The sequence below is a fragment of the Penicillium alfredii genome (genome assembly GCF_028826965.1).
Source record: "Penicillium alfredii strain IBT 34128 chromosome Unknown utg000009l_segment0_segment0, whole genome shotgun sequence".
Lineage (NCBI taxonomy): Eukaryota > Fungi > Ascomycota > Eurotiomycetes > Eurotiales > Aspergillaceae > Penicillium > Penicillium alfredii.
Window position 1 is genome coordinate 1,787,901 of NW_026622706.1, and position 14,015 is coordinate 1,801,915.

At 50.9% G+C, this 14,015-nt stretch overlaps 3 protein-coding genes across 3 annotated transcripts; 2 read left to right on the top strand and 1 right to left on the bottom strand.

Annotated features, from left to right (window-relative positions):
- Positions 1–14: 14 nt before the first annotated feature.
- Positions 15–861, bottom strand: NUU61_006589 (putative urea hydro-lyase/cyanamide hydratase; the record flags this gene model as incomplete). The annotated part of the gene is made up of 2 exons (XM_056657116.1): positions 15–220; positions 303–861. The coding sequence occupies 2 exons, from the start codon at positions 859–861 to the stop codon at positions 15–17; spliced, it is 765 nt and encodes a 254-aa protein (XP_056509916.1).
- A 1,197-nt stretch (positions 862–2,058) lies between these two features.
- Positions 2,059–6,351, top strand: pmcA (putative P-type calcium ATPase; the record flags this gene model as incomplete). Its single annotated transcript, XM_056657117.1, has 1 exon — positions 2,059–6,351. The coding sequence occupies one exon, from the start codon at positions 2,059–2,061 to the stop codon at positions 6,349–6,351; it is 4,293 nt and encodes a 1,430-aa protein (XP_056509917.1).
- Positions 6,352–11,649: 5,298 nt separating this feature from the next.
- NUU61_006591 (uncharacterized protein) lies at positions 11,650–13,380 on the top strand (the record flags this gene model as incomplete). The annotated part of the gene is made up of 4 exons (XM_056657118.1): positions 11,650–12,084; positions 12,141–12,364; positions 12,422–13,184; positions 13,246–13,380. The coding sequence occupies 4 exons, from the start codon at positions 11,650–11,652 to the stop codon at positions 13,378–13,380; spliced, it is 1,557 nt and encodes a 518-aa protein (XP_056509918.1).
- Positions 13,381–14,015: the final 635 nt, after the last annotated feature.

Below are 14,015 nucleotides of genomic sequence, written 5' to 3' on the forward strand. Positions count from 1 at the left end.
GCTGCCTCGGCCCGTTACTCATATGGCTTCATCAGCTCGTTCCCCAACACCTTGACCTTAAACTCATCGCCCAGCGCCGTCGAATGCGCCCATGGCTTCAGATCAATTTCCTGCTGGATGGTGGAGGAAAAGCAAGAGCTCCATTGCATGCGGGGGAAATGCGTCGAGACATCCTTGATGGTGTCCGCGTGGACGAGGTCAGCGAAGGCACCGGTGTTGTCTAGGGCAATTAGATTAGCATAAAGCATAAACAGAGCATATAGTATGATAACAGTTTAAAAAAAAAAAAAAGAGTTTCCTACCAAAGATCGTCGCCAATTGCAACAACTGTCCCAACGCAGTGATCCTGCCAACCGAGCACAGATCCTGATGCCGAAGAATCGCCTCGGCAACACTCTCCGCCTGCTGCAGCGGCGCCAGCGCAGCACCGCCAGCACCCCCCAAGACCCCAGACTCAGGCTCAGGCTCCCCCTCACCCAAGATCTTCAACGCCAGAAACCCGCCAAAGAACTCAAAACTCAACCCGGTCTTGTGCAGATTCTCATCGGTCGTCCCGATATCATGGAGCAGACATGCCACGAAGAATGTCTCATCGTCAAAGGCCCAGTCGGCAAACGGGAACCGGTATCGCTTGATGGCGAGCCCGTAGTGGTAGACTCGACGCGAGTGGTTGTAGGTGGGTTTGGGCAGGTGGGAGCGCGCGTAGACGCCGATACGGTGGGCCAACGCTGTGTGGGGCACGGCGGTTTCGGTGATGGGGATGGCGGTTGGGGGCGTTGTGGGTGCTGGGTAGGCGGGTGTCGCGGTCAGGAGCGTGGTCGCGAAGGCGGGCACGGCAGTTAGGCCGTAGATGTTGGACATTGTTGTTTATCCTCTCCAATGGTCAGTAAATGACGATGATATTCCCAAGTGGGTCACGCGAGGATGTGGAGATGATCGGCGGATGCGAGGGGAGCGGATCGATGTTTAAAGTTGCTGTTTTTTCCTCTCTTTTTTTTTTCCGGTTGTTTTCATTCCATCGTATACTTGAGGCTTTTGTATTTCATTCTCATTTGTGTGTCATTCCTAATAGCAAGCTCTCTCGTAATAGACCTCACCTCAATAACTATACTGTCAGCTCATTGCACACGGTATGATATTCCCCGGCCTCCCTTGGCGGGGGTCGAAGCATTCGCCGAGTGTCGACAGGAACCTTGGAGATTGGAGAACTTGGCGAAAGAGAAATTATCATTTACTAACCAGGTATAGATATCCACGATGTTGGTACCTATCCGCCTCACTTATGCCCAGATGCTACCCAAGGAATTTGGCATAGCGACTAGTGGCAGTTAAATCAATTCATTCAATTGAATAAGCCCTTCTTATTGAGGATCCCATATCCCATATCCCATATTTATGAAATCATGAAATCATGAAATCATGAAAGAATGAAAGAATTCATTTCTGCGGGTCTCGGGCGTGTCAGGTCTTGGCAATGAGGCAGTGCAGCTTGGGGTTTCGCCTCCCTGCACTTTTTTTGCTCGGCTTGATTAGCTTCAAAAATACTGTTTGTCACGCTGGAAATCTTGACATTCCACCGGGCTATATATCCATGGATGGTCCACAGTCCTGATGGCCAACTTGTAAGAACAACACACACATTGGGGCTGTGCTGCGCTAGGCGGAGTCGGTGGAGCCATGATATAGAAATAACACTAATGGGAGGAAATCTCCCCTAAGCCTAAGAAAGCCATACAATAATCAAGTCTCGACCGAGGTGGAGTCTCTGCAAAAGGGGGTTGACGTCTCGACTTTTGGCCTTTGGATCTTCCCGCATGCGGAACGCTCTCTCTCTCTCTCTCCTCTCTATCTTCTCTCTTCCCTCTCTCGTGTCGCCCTTGAATACACACACCTGAATGCTATGGTTCATGCGAGTAATTGCCATCTCGCCAGTCTTGCGTATTTCCGGTCGAGTCGAATCCTCTCCTCCCGTGGAACGCCACCCATGAACCATTTCATCACCCTGGATGTGTCGCTCGCGTGAATCGCGCTGGGTTTGATCTAACCCCCCATATTATAATGTCCGAGTCGCGACCAGAGGGCGAGGAGTCGGCCCAGCAGCCTTCAACGCCCCTGCGCCGAGAACGAGCTCCGACCATCACCATCGACACGTCCGCCGTCCATTCGTCTCCCGATACCACCCATCCCCCCGTCCAGGTCCTCTCGAAGCCCCCGCAACCGTCGCTCCAACTCGCCACGGACAATGCCCAAGCAGTCGACACGAGTGCCCTCCTGGACAACGGCAACGTCTCCCCGACAGATGCCCGGTCTCCGGCGTCCATCCGCTCCAATGCCTCGTCCGAAGCCCGCGAAGGCGAAGGTCGCCCTACCTCCCCACACAACGTCTCGTCCCCCAAGACCAAGGTGCCGGAGTCACATTCCAATTTCCTGTCCGTGCCCGGCGCCCGATCCCGCGGCAATTCGCTCGAGTCGGAGGATACGAGCCAAACGTCCAGTACCTACGGTGGTGACACCTTTGTGAACTCTGCGTCGCACGGATCTCGCTCCGACCTGACCAAAACAACGAAAGTGGACGACGAGGATGCCCTGACCCCGGACCCGGGCCGCGAATCCGAGTTCGAGGTGGAAGACAACAAATTCGCCTTCTCGCCAGGCCAATTGAACAAGCTGCTGAATCCCAAGAATTTCGGTGCGTTCCGCGCCCTGGGCGGGTTGCGAGGGCTCGAGAAGGGCTTGCGGACCGATGTCCGGAGTGGCTTGAGCTTCGACGAAACCGCGTTGGATGGGACGGTCAGCTTTGACGAGGCTGTTGGGTCCGAGTCGTTGCCCAAATCAGCCTCTCCTCCCCTGCCTCGCGCGGATACTGCCACCGGGTCGACATCGTCTCCTTCGGATGAATCGTTTACGGACCGAAGACGCATATTTGGTAACAACAGGCTACCCGAAAGGAAGCTCAAGACTATTTGGGAGCTGGCTTGGATGGCATACAATGACAAGGTGTTAATTCTCCTGACGATTGCCGCCGTCATCTCTCTCGCCGTGGGCATTCCGCAGTCTTTGCACCCAGCAGACCCCGATGAGCCCGGTGTGGAGTGGGTGGAAGGTTTGGCGATTCTCATTGCCATTATCATTGTGGTCACGGTCGGTGCGGCGAACGACTGGCACAAGGAACGACAGTTTGCCAAGCTCAACAAGAAAAAGGAGAATCGACATGTCAAGGTGATGCGGTCCGGCCGAACGGAAGAAATCTCCATCTTTGACATTCTTGTTGGCGATGTAATGTACCTGGAACCCGGTGATATGGTCCCCGTCGATGGGATCATGATTGAAGGCCACGACGTGAAGTGTGACGAATCCTCCGCCACAGGAGAGTCGGATCTCCTTCGAAAAACGCCAGCCGACGATGTTTACCAGGCAATTGAGCATCACGAGGACCTCAAGAAAATGGACCCCTTCATTTTGTCTGGCGCCAAGGTGTCGGAGGGAATGGGCACGTTTTTGGTCACTGCCACGGGTGTGCACGCGACCTACGGCCGAACAATGATGTCTCTCCAGGAAGAAGGCGAGACCACTCCGCTGCAAACCAAGCTGAATATACTGGCCGAATATATCGCCAAGCTTGGTCTCGCCTCGGGCCTGCTGCTGTTCGTGGTGCTTTTCATCAAATTCCTGGTCCGCCTCCAGTCAATCGATGAAGGCGCAGATGGCAAGGGTCAGGCTTTCTTGAAGATTTTCATTGTTGCTGTTACCATCGTCGTGGTGGCCGTACCCGAGGGCTTGCCCCTGGCGGTTACGCTGGCTCTCGCTTTTGCAACGACAAGAATGATCAAGGACAACAATTTGGTTCGCTTCCTCAAATCATGCGAGACCATGGGCAATGCTACGACGATCTGTTCGGACAAGACCGGAACCCTTACGGAAAACAAGATGAGTGCTGTCGCTGCAACACTGGGCACCACGTCCCGGTTTGGAGACAAATCTTCCAGTGCATCTTCGAGCCAGTCGGGAAATGTATCCGCCTCGGAGTTTGTGTCTACACTGTCCTCTTCCGTGAAGGACCTTCTACTCAAGTCGATTGTGCTTAACTCGACGGCTTTCGAGGGAGAACAAGATGGAGTCAAGTCATTCATTGGCTCGAAAACTGAAACGTCTTTGCTGTCCTTTGCTCGGGAACATCTTGGGATGGGACCACCGAGCGAGGAGAGAGCTAACGCCAAGCTCGCACAGATCTTCCCGTTTGACTCTGGCCGCAAATGCATGGCGGTGGTCGTGCAGATGGAGAACGGCAAGTATCGGATGCTGGTCAAGGGAGCTGCTGAAATCCTGGTGGCCAAGTCAACGCGAATCGTGCGGGATCCCACCGATACCCTGTCCGAGACCTCGGTATCGGACGAGAACCGGTCTACGCTCGACACCATCATGACCAACTACGCCTCGCGGTCCTTGCGATGCATCGCCCTCGTGTATCGTGATTTTGAGCAGTGGCCGCCTCGCGGGGCGCCGACGCACGAGGCCGATCGCGGAATGGCAGAATTCGAGCCCATCTTCAAAGACATGGCCATCCTGGGCATTTTCGGTATTCAGGATCCTGTTCGACAGGGAGTCGCTGAGGCGGTTCACCAGTGTCAGCGTGCTGGTGTCTTTGTTCGGATGGTGACTGGTGACAACATTAACACCGCCAAGGCTATCGCCGAGCAGTGCGGCATCTACACTCCTGGAGGCATCGCCATTGAAGGGCCTCAGTTTCGCAAGCTCAGCTCGCGCCAGATGAATCAGCTTCTTCCCCGCTTACAGGTCATTGCACGGTCGAGCCCCGACGACAAAAAGATTCTGGTCAACCAGCTCAAGAAAATGGGAGAGACTGTCGCTGTGACAGGAGATGGTACCAATGACGCCCAGGCGCTTAAGAATGCCGATGTTGGTTTTGCAATGGGTGTTACTGGAACCGAAGTTGCCAAGGAAGCCTCGGATATCATCTTGATGGACGACAACTTTGCATCGATTGTCAAGGCCATGGCGTGGGGTCGCACCGTCAGTGATGCAGTGAAGAAATTCCTTCAGTTTCAAATCACTGTTAACATCACTGCCGTCGTTCTCACGTTCGTGTCTGCAGTTGCCAGCGAGGAAGAAGATTCGGTACTGAGCGCAGTGCAACTGTTGTGGGTGAACCTGATCATGGATACTTTCGCTGCTCTCGCCTTGGCGACGGATCCTCCCTCGCCATATGTTCTTGAGCGCAGACCTGACTCCAAAGCCACGCCTCTTATCACCCTGACCATGTGGAAGATGATCATCGGACAGACCATTTATCAACTGGTCGTGACGTTCGTCCTGAACTTTGCTGGGCAGTCCATCTTCTCTTCCTGGGACAATGACCACATGCAGACGGTGGTATTCAACACATTCGTCTTCATGCAGATCTTCAACCAGTACAATTCTCGCCGCATTGACAACAAGCTCAACATCATGGAGGGCATCACCCGCAATAAATGGTTTATTGGCATCCAGCTAATTATCATTGGAGGCCAAGTCCTCATCGTCTTCGTCGGCGGAGCGGCGTTTTCGGTCAAGCGCCTTGACCAGGGCTCACAATGGGCCGTCAGCCTGGTGCTCGGAGCTCTCTCTATCCCTGTTGCAGTTGTCATCCGCCTTATCCCCGACGAAATCATCAGCAAACTCGTCCCGCGAATCTGGGGCCGCAAGAAGGGCCCCGAGGTTGTCATTTCCGACGAGGATCGCCGCTACGAGTGGAACCCGGCCCTGGAGGAGATCCGCGACCAGCTGACCTTCATCAAGAAGGTCCGCGGTGGACGGCTCCGCCACATCCGCCACAAGCTGCAGCATCCCCAGGAACTTCTGCCCCGGTCTCGCAGCGGGTCTCGCTCCCGAGATTCGTCCGTACCACCCACCCCGAACGGCGACAACGGCAGCCCACCCCCTGGTCCTCCGACTCCCGAGTCTCGGTCACGCCGCAACACGCGGTCCCGCTCCAACTCTGTGTTCGGGCCTGCGGCCGCCATGGCCGGTGTCGTTGCTGGCAGTATCGCAGGATGGTCGCCGATTGAGCGACCCCACGGCGAGGCCGATTCCATTACTTTCCCGGCCAACGGGAACCAAAATGGGAAGGACCAACAGCAGGGATACGAGCTTCACCCCGACACCGCAGCAGATGACCGCGTGCTGGGCGAGTACTCGGCCACGTCCAAGACTCCTCCCAGCCAGAACCCCGACCTCATCCCCTTCTTTGAACATGCACCTCCGCCCAACTCTTCAGAACGCGCGCCGTCTAGTCGTGGCCGTCGGTCCATGTCCCAGCGATCTCGTTCGAGCCAGAGCCAGTCGCAAGTTTGATTGAATTTCACCAAGACCAGAACTCGATCATTGTATTTTGTCTTTTTTTTTCCCTGGATTCGGTTTGGTTTTTTCTTCTCAAAAACACAAAAAGCGGAGTTTTCTTTTATTCTGGCGCACGTGCATTCATTCTCTTGCTCTTTTTTTAATCCGTGTTTGGTTTCTTCCCTTTTCCAGCCTTTGACCTAATTCCTTATTTCTCTTGATTCCCCTCATATCTCTCTCGCTCTGAACCCTCGCCCTACTCCCCTTCGATCCCCCTTTGCTTTGGTTACTCGGTGTATGGAAAGGGGGGTTGCGGCGCAACAGCACTTGGCAAACCAAGCATAGACCGATCTCGTTCTTTTTTTCCCCTGTTTTGTTTTGTTCTTTGTTTCTCTTTCTTTTTTGCCATCATTTGCATATCCGGGGGGAAGGGTGGTCGGTTGGTCTTCTTTTTGTTTCTCTTGCTGTCTCGGCGCATACATGGGCTTGGGCGGCTTGTCCCACACATTTTTTTTGTCTCTTCTTTGTCTATCTTCTTGTGGATCCAGCTTACTTCTTAGGGCTTGTCTTTATTCATTGTTTGAATTGGAACTTTCTGGTTCTTGGAGTGTTATTGTAACCTTGTGTTTAATAAGTGTTTAATAAGTGTGTAGGTATTTATAAAATCTTCCCAAGTTGGTAAGTCTTGCCACTGCATATGCATTCACCTGGTTCCCTCTCCCTCTACTTTGCTGCTTGAGCAACTCTATACTCTATGTCTAGAGAATTGGATTTCCTGTCGGGTGGTATTTTCCTTGCCCTAGCTAGCTGGCAATTACATGTAGAATTGAAAACCTATAATCTCTGAGTGTAGAAAAGAATACCAGGATTATTTACCAGCTATTGATGACGTGAAGGTTGAAGCCCCGGATACTTTGGGAATCGTTTTCAGTGTCTCTCTCAACTGGCACAGGTCCTTAGCATCACAGTTAGTGCCCATAGCCCCGATCTATAGCCGCCGCAGGCCCCACGGAGGTCTTCGTTCAGCCTCACTTTACCCCACCTAATGGGGAGGGGAGGGGAGCCAAAATGATACACCCTATTAAACATATTTCCATCCTTTTCTTTTCCCTCTCTCGCTCTAATTCTACTAAGATTGGTGGTGATAGCAACTGGCTGCTCTCCTACCTTTATTTCTAATACTCCAGCGAACTTCACACTTCTTTGATCATGCGGCTCTAACAACTCTATTATGGCAGAATGACCTAACTAGGCAGATGTTACATCTAGACGCGCATAAAAAGCTACGGGCTGCAGGCCACGTCAGGGAGACTAAATAGCGCGCAGAGCCGCAAGACTAGTTATCTGTCCCCATGATTCTTGTGGACTATCTATGCGCGTGGTGCTCTATGGGCCTATCAATTATCCTTGTAAGACCGTGCACGTATGCACGGATAATATACTTGCAAGGATGTAGTTACTAGAACGGGCTCAATGCAGATACTACTCATTGTTATTGGCGAGTAAACAGTAAACCATGTTCTAGGCATCTAGCCCAACATTAACCGCCGGCTTAGACTAGAGCGCAAGCGCTACGAAAGCATCATACCTCACGTATGTTCTCCCAAGTACGTCGCTATTGGATCAGAGGCTTATCAGAGTATAGGCAACAGCCTGCTAATTCAAATACCGTGGGGCAGTTCACTCGTCGATGATGGTCATAGGATTTGGAGAATGAGGGCTTGAGGGCGCTTGAGCCCCTTAGGATATCTATAAAGATGGCCTGAATTCCCTTGCAACATCTCAGCAATCTTGAAGCAGAGACTCACTACTCAAAGACAATTGCTCCTCCTTGAAGCCCTTGAAGTGAGTTAAGAAGTGATCATTGATAATAATGAAAGGATACTAATTTCCCCTTGCGCACAGGAACTTCGAGCTCCCTCTGTACGCTATCCATTTTTCTTGCCCTCGAATCTCGGCTAACATTCTTAGACAACATGTGCGGCGTCGTCATCCTCACTTTTGGTTGTGGTCACAACCAACGGACTACGGAAATGGTGCTTTGTGGTGCTTACGGAACCACGAAGAATCATACTCAAGGAGATGTGGACCGTTATTGCGGGAAGCAATGCCCTGATTGTGAACATGGACGGAAAAAGTAATTAGAAACAGTCATGACTATTGGGATTATCATGTTCTCCCTCCTTCTGAGCCAGTTGCTTAGATCCTTGTGATCTAGCTATTCATTCGTTTATTGTCAATCCCGGGATTCTATTTGCTATTGAACCAGACTGTCAGATATTTTTCTAGGTCAGAATTGATCTAAGTCCCTCTTTTTTTGGCTTGAATATTATATTCCCTACACCCTATGCCTAGTCGATGCTTGTCTTGAGCTTGTAGAGGAAACAGCCATGGTAATAAATTATAACTATGTTCATAATATATACCTCAGCTAATGAATTAGCACTATTGATTTTTGATAAGGGAGTACTAGATAGAGCATGACAAGATAATATAACATAGGTAGCCTAGGTAGAGAGAACCTTTTAAGGTACATAACCTATCGAGGTTAAATCACTAGTGATGGGATGAGCCTTGGTGACCCCTGAGGTTATACCCTGAGATTTAAGATCGTTGAGAAATAAACTAAACTATGCAAATAAGAGCACAGAATTTTTCTAAGGCCATCAATCATATAAGCAGGCAGTTGGGGGGGGGGAGAGGGCTGAAGACATCCTTTTGATGTTCGAAGGTTCGGGGCTCCGAAGTAAATGACTAAACCACAAGATCATGTGACTTTGTGCTTCAAAAAAAAGTATGCTACCTCACAAGCTGACATTTTCTCTTCTTAATCTTGACAACCTCTTGCTTTCTACATACTTCGTCGTTTAAGCAAACCACTTTCAAGTATCCCTACACTTTCAGAATGGTGGCCCAATTCTGTGAGGACTGTGGTTCCATTCTTCCATTATTGTCCACAGAAAATATCCCCTGTGAATCGTGTGGGAAAATCGCCAAAAGTATATCTTGCAATAGCTCTCTCAAGTGCTTCTATTGTTTTTTTTTTCTCTGTTTGTCCCAGGCTGACTTATGTAATACTAGACGCCATGCTTGACCAAGTACACGTGTCTTCCTCGACCAACTTCCCATCAAGACTTCGAAACAAACTTCGATCTCAAATCCAAACCGTCTCCCAAAAAGACCTCGGTGATGGCCCTGTTACCGAAGTGGAGTGCCCCAAATGCTCGAATAACAAAGCAACTTGGTCTGAGGCACAGCTTCGAAGTGCCGATGAAGGAAGCACCATTTTTTACTGCTGTATGCAGTGCGGCAACAGGTACCTATTCATGCCACAACCCACCTTTCAAAAGGTGCCATCTTCTGACCCTCTATTTCTAGATGGCAAGAAAATAACTAAACTAGCACGCCACCTGGACTTCGACTACAATTGTCTTCCTTTCATGCATTATGATCCGACTGGTTACGTACCATGCTTTCATTCAGGTTGCCCACCAAGTCTATTTAACAAGTTTCTTTCATACCCGCATAAATCGGACTCTGCTATAGTGATTTCTCTCATTTAACAATGCGTGGCTCTATTTAAGCGTTACTATCTTTCCTTCCGCTATAAAACCAATGTGATGAGCATAGATTTCGTTAAATGGTCTTGTTCTGGACATCTTCAAGACGGGCCAATATCACTGAGATGGATGGAGGCTACAATAGTTACAAGAGAGAGAGAGAGAGAGAGTTGCAGGCGTGGACTATCTATTCGCCTAGCTCTAAGTTAAATAGTCTAAAAGTAGAAAGCTTAAAAAAACTTAACATAGTCTACTCTCAATGTAAACCTCAACTAAAGGATAAATAGGAAGAAGATATGACGTGGCTTTGAGTGGGATAAAGTCAGCAATTGCGACAGACCTGGGTAACCATAAGATTGAATAGAATATTTAGAGAATGAGTTCCATTGTGAGGCATTTCCAAACTCCTTCAATGTGATATCCGGCTGATACCTGGTCGATGTGCACGCCGGATGTTTTCTTCACTTCGGCTTGTGGGTCTTGGACTTGCTCCCCAGGAGAAAAAAAAAAAAAAAAAAAAAAAAAAAAAAAAAGCTTGGCCTGCAGCTTTGGAGTTCTTTCGGGGAGGTACGTAAGTCGACATAATTCGGGATTTCTCCCAGTTGCATGTTCTCCACTATATCCTAAACTAACAACAGGGCATAGCATTCACCAATCCTCGATATCACATCTCTCCAGTTACCCACCGAATCAACGCCCAAGCCAAATTATGGACCGCGGTCTGAGCAACAAGGGAATGACCTGAATGACCTTTTTGTAATAACCCTTCTTGTCTCATTGTGCACTGCAATGGCGTGAGCAATACAGGATCTTGGGAAGTAGAAAATGTCAGAATGGTAGCAAATGACCAATACATTTCTCAAGAGATCCTCGACAGGGGAAGGGAGGTCCGCCATCCACCTCGGTCCTTTTTTTTTCTCATAAAATTCTGTAAAGATCGACTCTCCTTGCGTGGGCCACATTCCGGAGCATGCATTTTCGGAGCTTTGGAAGTATGTGTGGCTTTTCCCCAGATGGAAGGCGAGCGGTGATCACCCTAGCTTTCTCTTTCCTTCTCTCGCTGAGGGTATTTGTGTCGTGTTTATCCTGAAGTCTTGCCAGTCTGACAATGTGGCCGTCCTGATCCCCGAGAGTATGGCATCATGGGAAGAAATAGAGACAAAAGAGTAAGAGCCGACTGAACCATGCATGTTTATTTTCTTATCCACGATACTTAGAAAGCTTGACCAAAGGAGAGAGCTCTCTCCCGGGGCCTGGGAGTTGTGTTTCGCCGTCCTCATCATTGGCTTGTCCCTCATGTCCTTGATTGCTGAGGAATGCCCTGTATCAAGTAGTGCAGGTGTTACACCAGGGAACTGGCGCAAGGCAGGGTGATGTCAGGCTCAGTTCCACGGGCGTCACGGGGAGGAGGAGCAGGAAACTGAGCCCTGGGAAGCCCTGTGGACGGGAATTTCACCTATATCTATCATTCCAGAAGCTCTCTCTCTCATCCCTGCCCCTCATCTCGAGCAGATGATCCCTTTGTTTTTGTCATTTTTTTTTTAATTGTCGGCTTTTTGAGCTGCTTGTGACGTGACCACGGACGCTTTGACCGAAGGACTTTCCTCTATAACCAGGATTTTTTCTGTGATATACACCTATATTCAGTCAGCATCGACGATTTGTGCGAAATAATATTCGGACCAATTCTCTGTCTCGTTAGCAGAAACAACACCGCAACCCTGGAATTCACCGACACCGACGCAGACACAGCATGAGAACCGACGATGTCGAAAAGGGCCACGACTCGCCGTCCTGGAAGAGCGTGAGCCAATTCGAGCTGGATAACAGCTCCTCACACGCCACCAGCGAGTCAGAGCCCGAACCCAAGCCCGCACCCGCATCCGAGCCCCAAAGTCGGTATCAGCGATGGGCGGCGACCATGAAAGGCATGGAAACCCGCGGCATTGAGCCTGTGCCAGTGGAAGAGCGACAGGCCGTTACCCCGTCGACATCGCTACATATGCTGCTCATGTGGTTTAGCATGACGCTGGCGACGAACAATATCATTGTTGGGTCGATGGGGACCCTTGTTTTGGGTCTGCGTTTCAAGGACGCGGTTATCTGTGCCATCTTTGGGAATCTGTTGGGTGCGTTAGCGGTGGGCTATATGAGTACCTGGGGGCCTCGGAGCGGGAATCGCACGCTGGTAAGTTGGTATCTTTTCTCTGAAGAGAGAAACAATGCGCTGATGGATGCTCTTAGATCGTGGCCCGCTATTTCATGGGGTATTACCCCAGCCGGGTCTGCTGCGCGCTCAACGTCTTCACCAATTTGGGATACAGTATGGTCAATAGCGTTGTTGGGGGCCAGATCCTCTCCAAGGTGTCTGGGGGACATCTCTCCGTGCTGGTGGGCATTGTGATTGTAGCGGTCTCGAGTTGGGTCATGGCCATGTTCGGCATGAAGATCTTCCAAGTTTATGAAAGGTGAGAAGAAGCCTTGAAGTAGGGCCAAGACGAATTGTGAAACTAACATGCTCTCAGATTCGCCTGGCTGCCGCAATTGATGGTGCTCTGCATCATGGTAGGCTCCGCAGCCTCTCGCTTTGACCTCAACATCCAGTCGCCCGCCTCACCGGAACGGCTCAACGCCAAGCGCATAACCTTCTTCTCCCTGTGCCTGTCCATCGCGCTGGCCTGGGCCCCGCTCGCCGCCGACTACTACGTCTATTACCCGCCGCACGTCAAGCGCTGGCGGACATTCCTCGTGACGGTGCTGGGCGCCGGCCAGGCCATGGTAATCACCCTGCTGATTGGGATCGGACTGGGTACGGTGGTAGCCAGCTCGCCGCAGTATGCAGCGCGGTATGGCAACACGCCAGGCGATTTGCTGATGACGGCGTACGACTCGCTGGGCACGTTCGGCAAGTTCTGTGCGGTGATCAACGTGCTCGCGCTGGTGGCCAACAACACGCCCGGCGCTTACTCGATGGGCATGAACTTCCAGATGCTCGGGACGTGGTTCCAGAAGGTACCTCGGCCCTTCTTCACGACCCTCACCACGGCCATTTATACCGCCTGCGCCATGGGCGGGCGGAACTCGCTGTACGAGATCTTCAAAGGATTCCTGCCGCTGATCGGATACTGGGTCATCATTTGGTTCGTGATCGTTGTGGAAGAAGACCTGCTGTTCCGCCGGCGCAAGGGGTATGACTGGTCCGCGTGGGACGACCGTTCGAGTCTGCCCATGGGGATTGCCGCGAGCGTTGCTTTTCTGGTTGGATGGGCTGGTGCGATCGTCGGGATGGTGAGTTGTAACCATGTTCTTTGTGTGATAATGCCACAATCTGATTTCCTTTGTTCAACAGGACCAAGCTTATTACGCTGGCCCTATTGCGGTGTTCACCGGTGGGTCAGACCTGGGTCTCTGGCTGGCTGCCGGGTTCACGACCGTGGCGTTTCCACCATTGAGAGCTTTGGAGCTGTGGCTCATTGGTCGTTAACGTGATGCCTTGGTTATTTGCGGGTCAGGGGAGGCCATTCGACGTCGGAAGCTGTGGCATCGAACCTCAGGACTCAGACCACAACCTGATCGAGGATTCCTCTCCCAGTCCGGGGATGATAGACCAGAGTACATAGCACATATTGAGGACTGGGTGTTTTGTACAGCGACCTCGATGGTTCTGACGATTTCTGTGGTCGATGCCGGGAAAACAGTTTGGGATGAGAGGGTGTATATGGAGATATGGAGAAACTGCCCAAGACCAGACATTAATATAACAACGCAGCAGCTAGAAATCCACACAAATAAAGCAAAATGGCTTGAGATCAGGTAGATAGAATGTCAAGAGATCAGCATACTGAGAAAGTGAACTGTAGAGAACATTGGGTCTCGTGGTTTGCGAGTCGTTTTGAGACTCATATCTTCTTGACTTGTCTAAGCAGTCTGGAAAAGCAGAAGAATTGATATAGAAGGTAGCATTCAAGAGCCTCAGGTAACAAAATGGGAGAAATCGAGCAAGATTTCAGAAAATAGGCAGCACCATGAGAATGAGCGACAACGCTAAGTCTACCTCATGAATATGGGGGAAGGGGCTCGGCCCTGTAATTGGTTGCCTAAAAGGTGGGGCAGACTAGT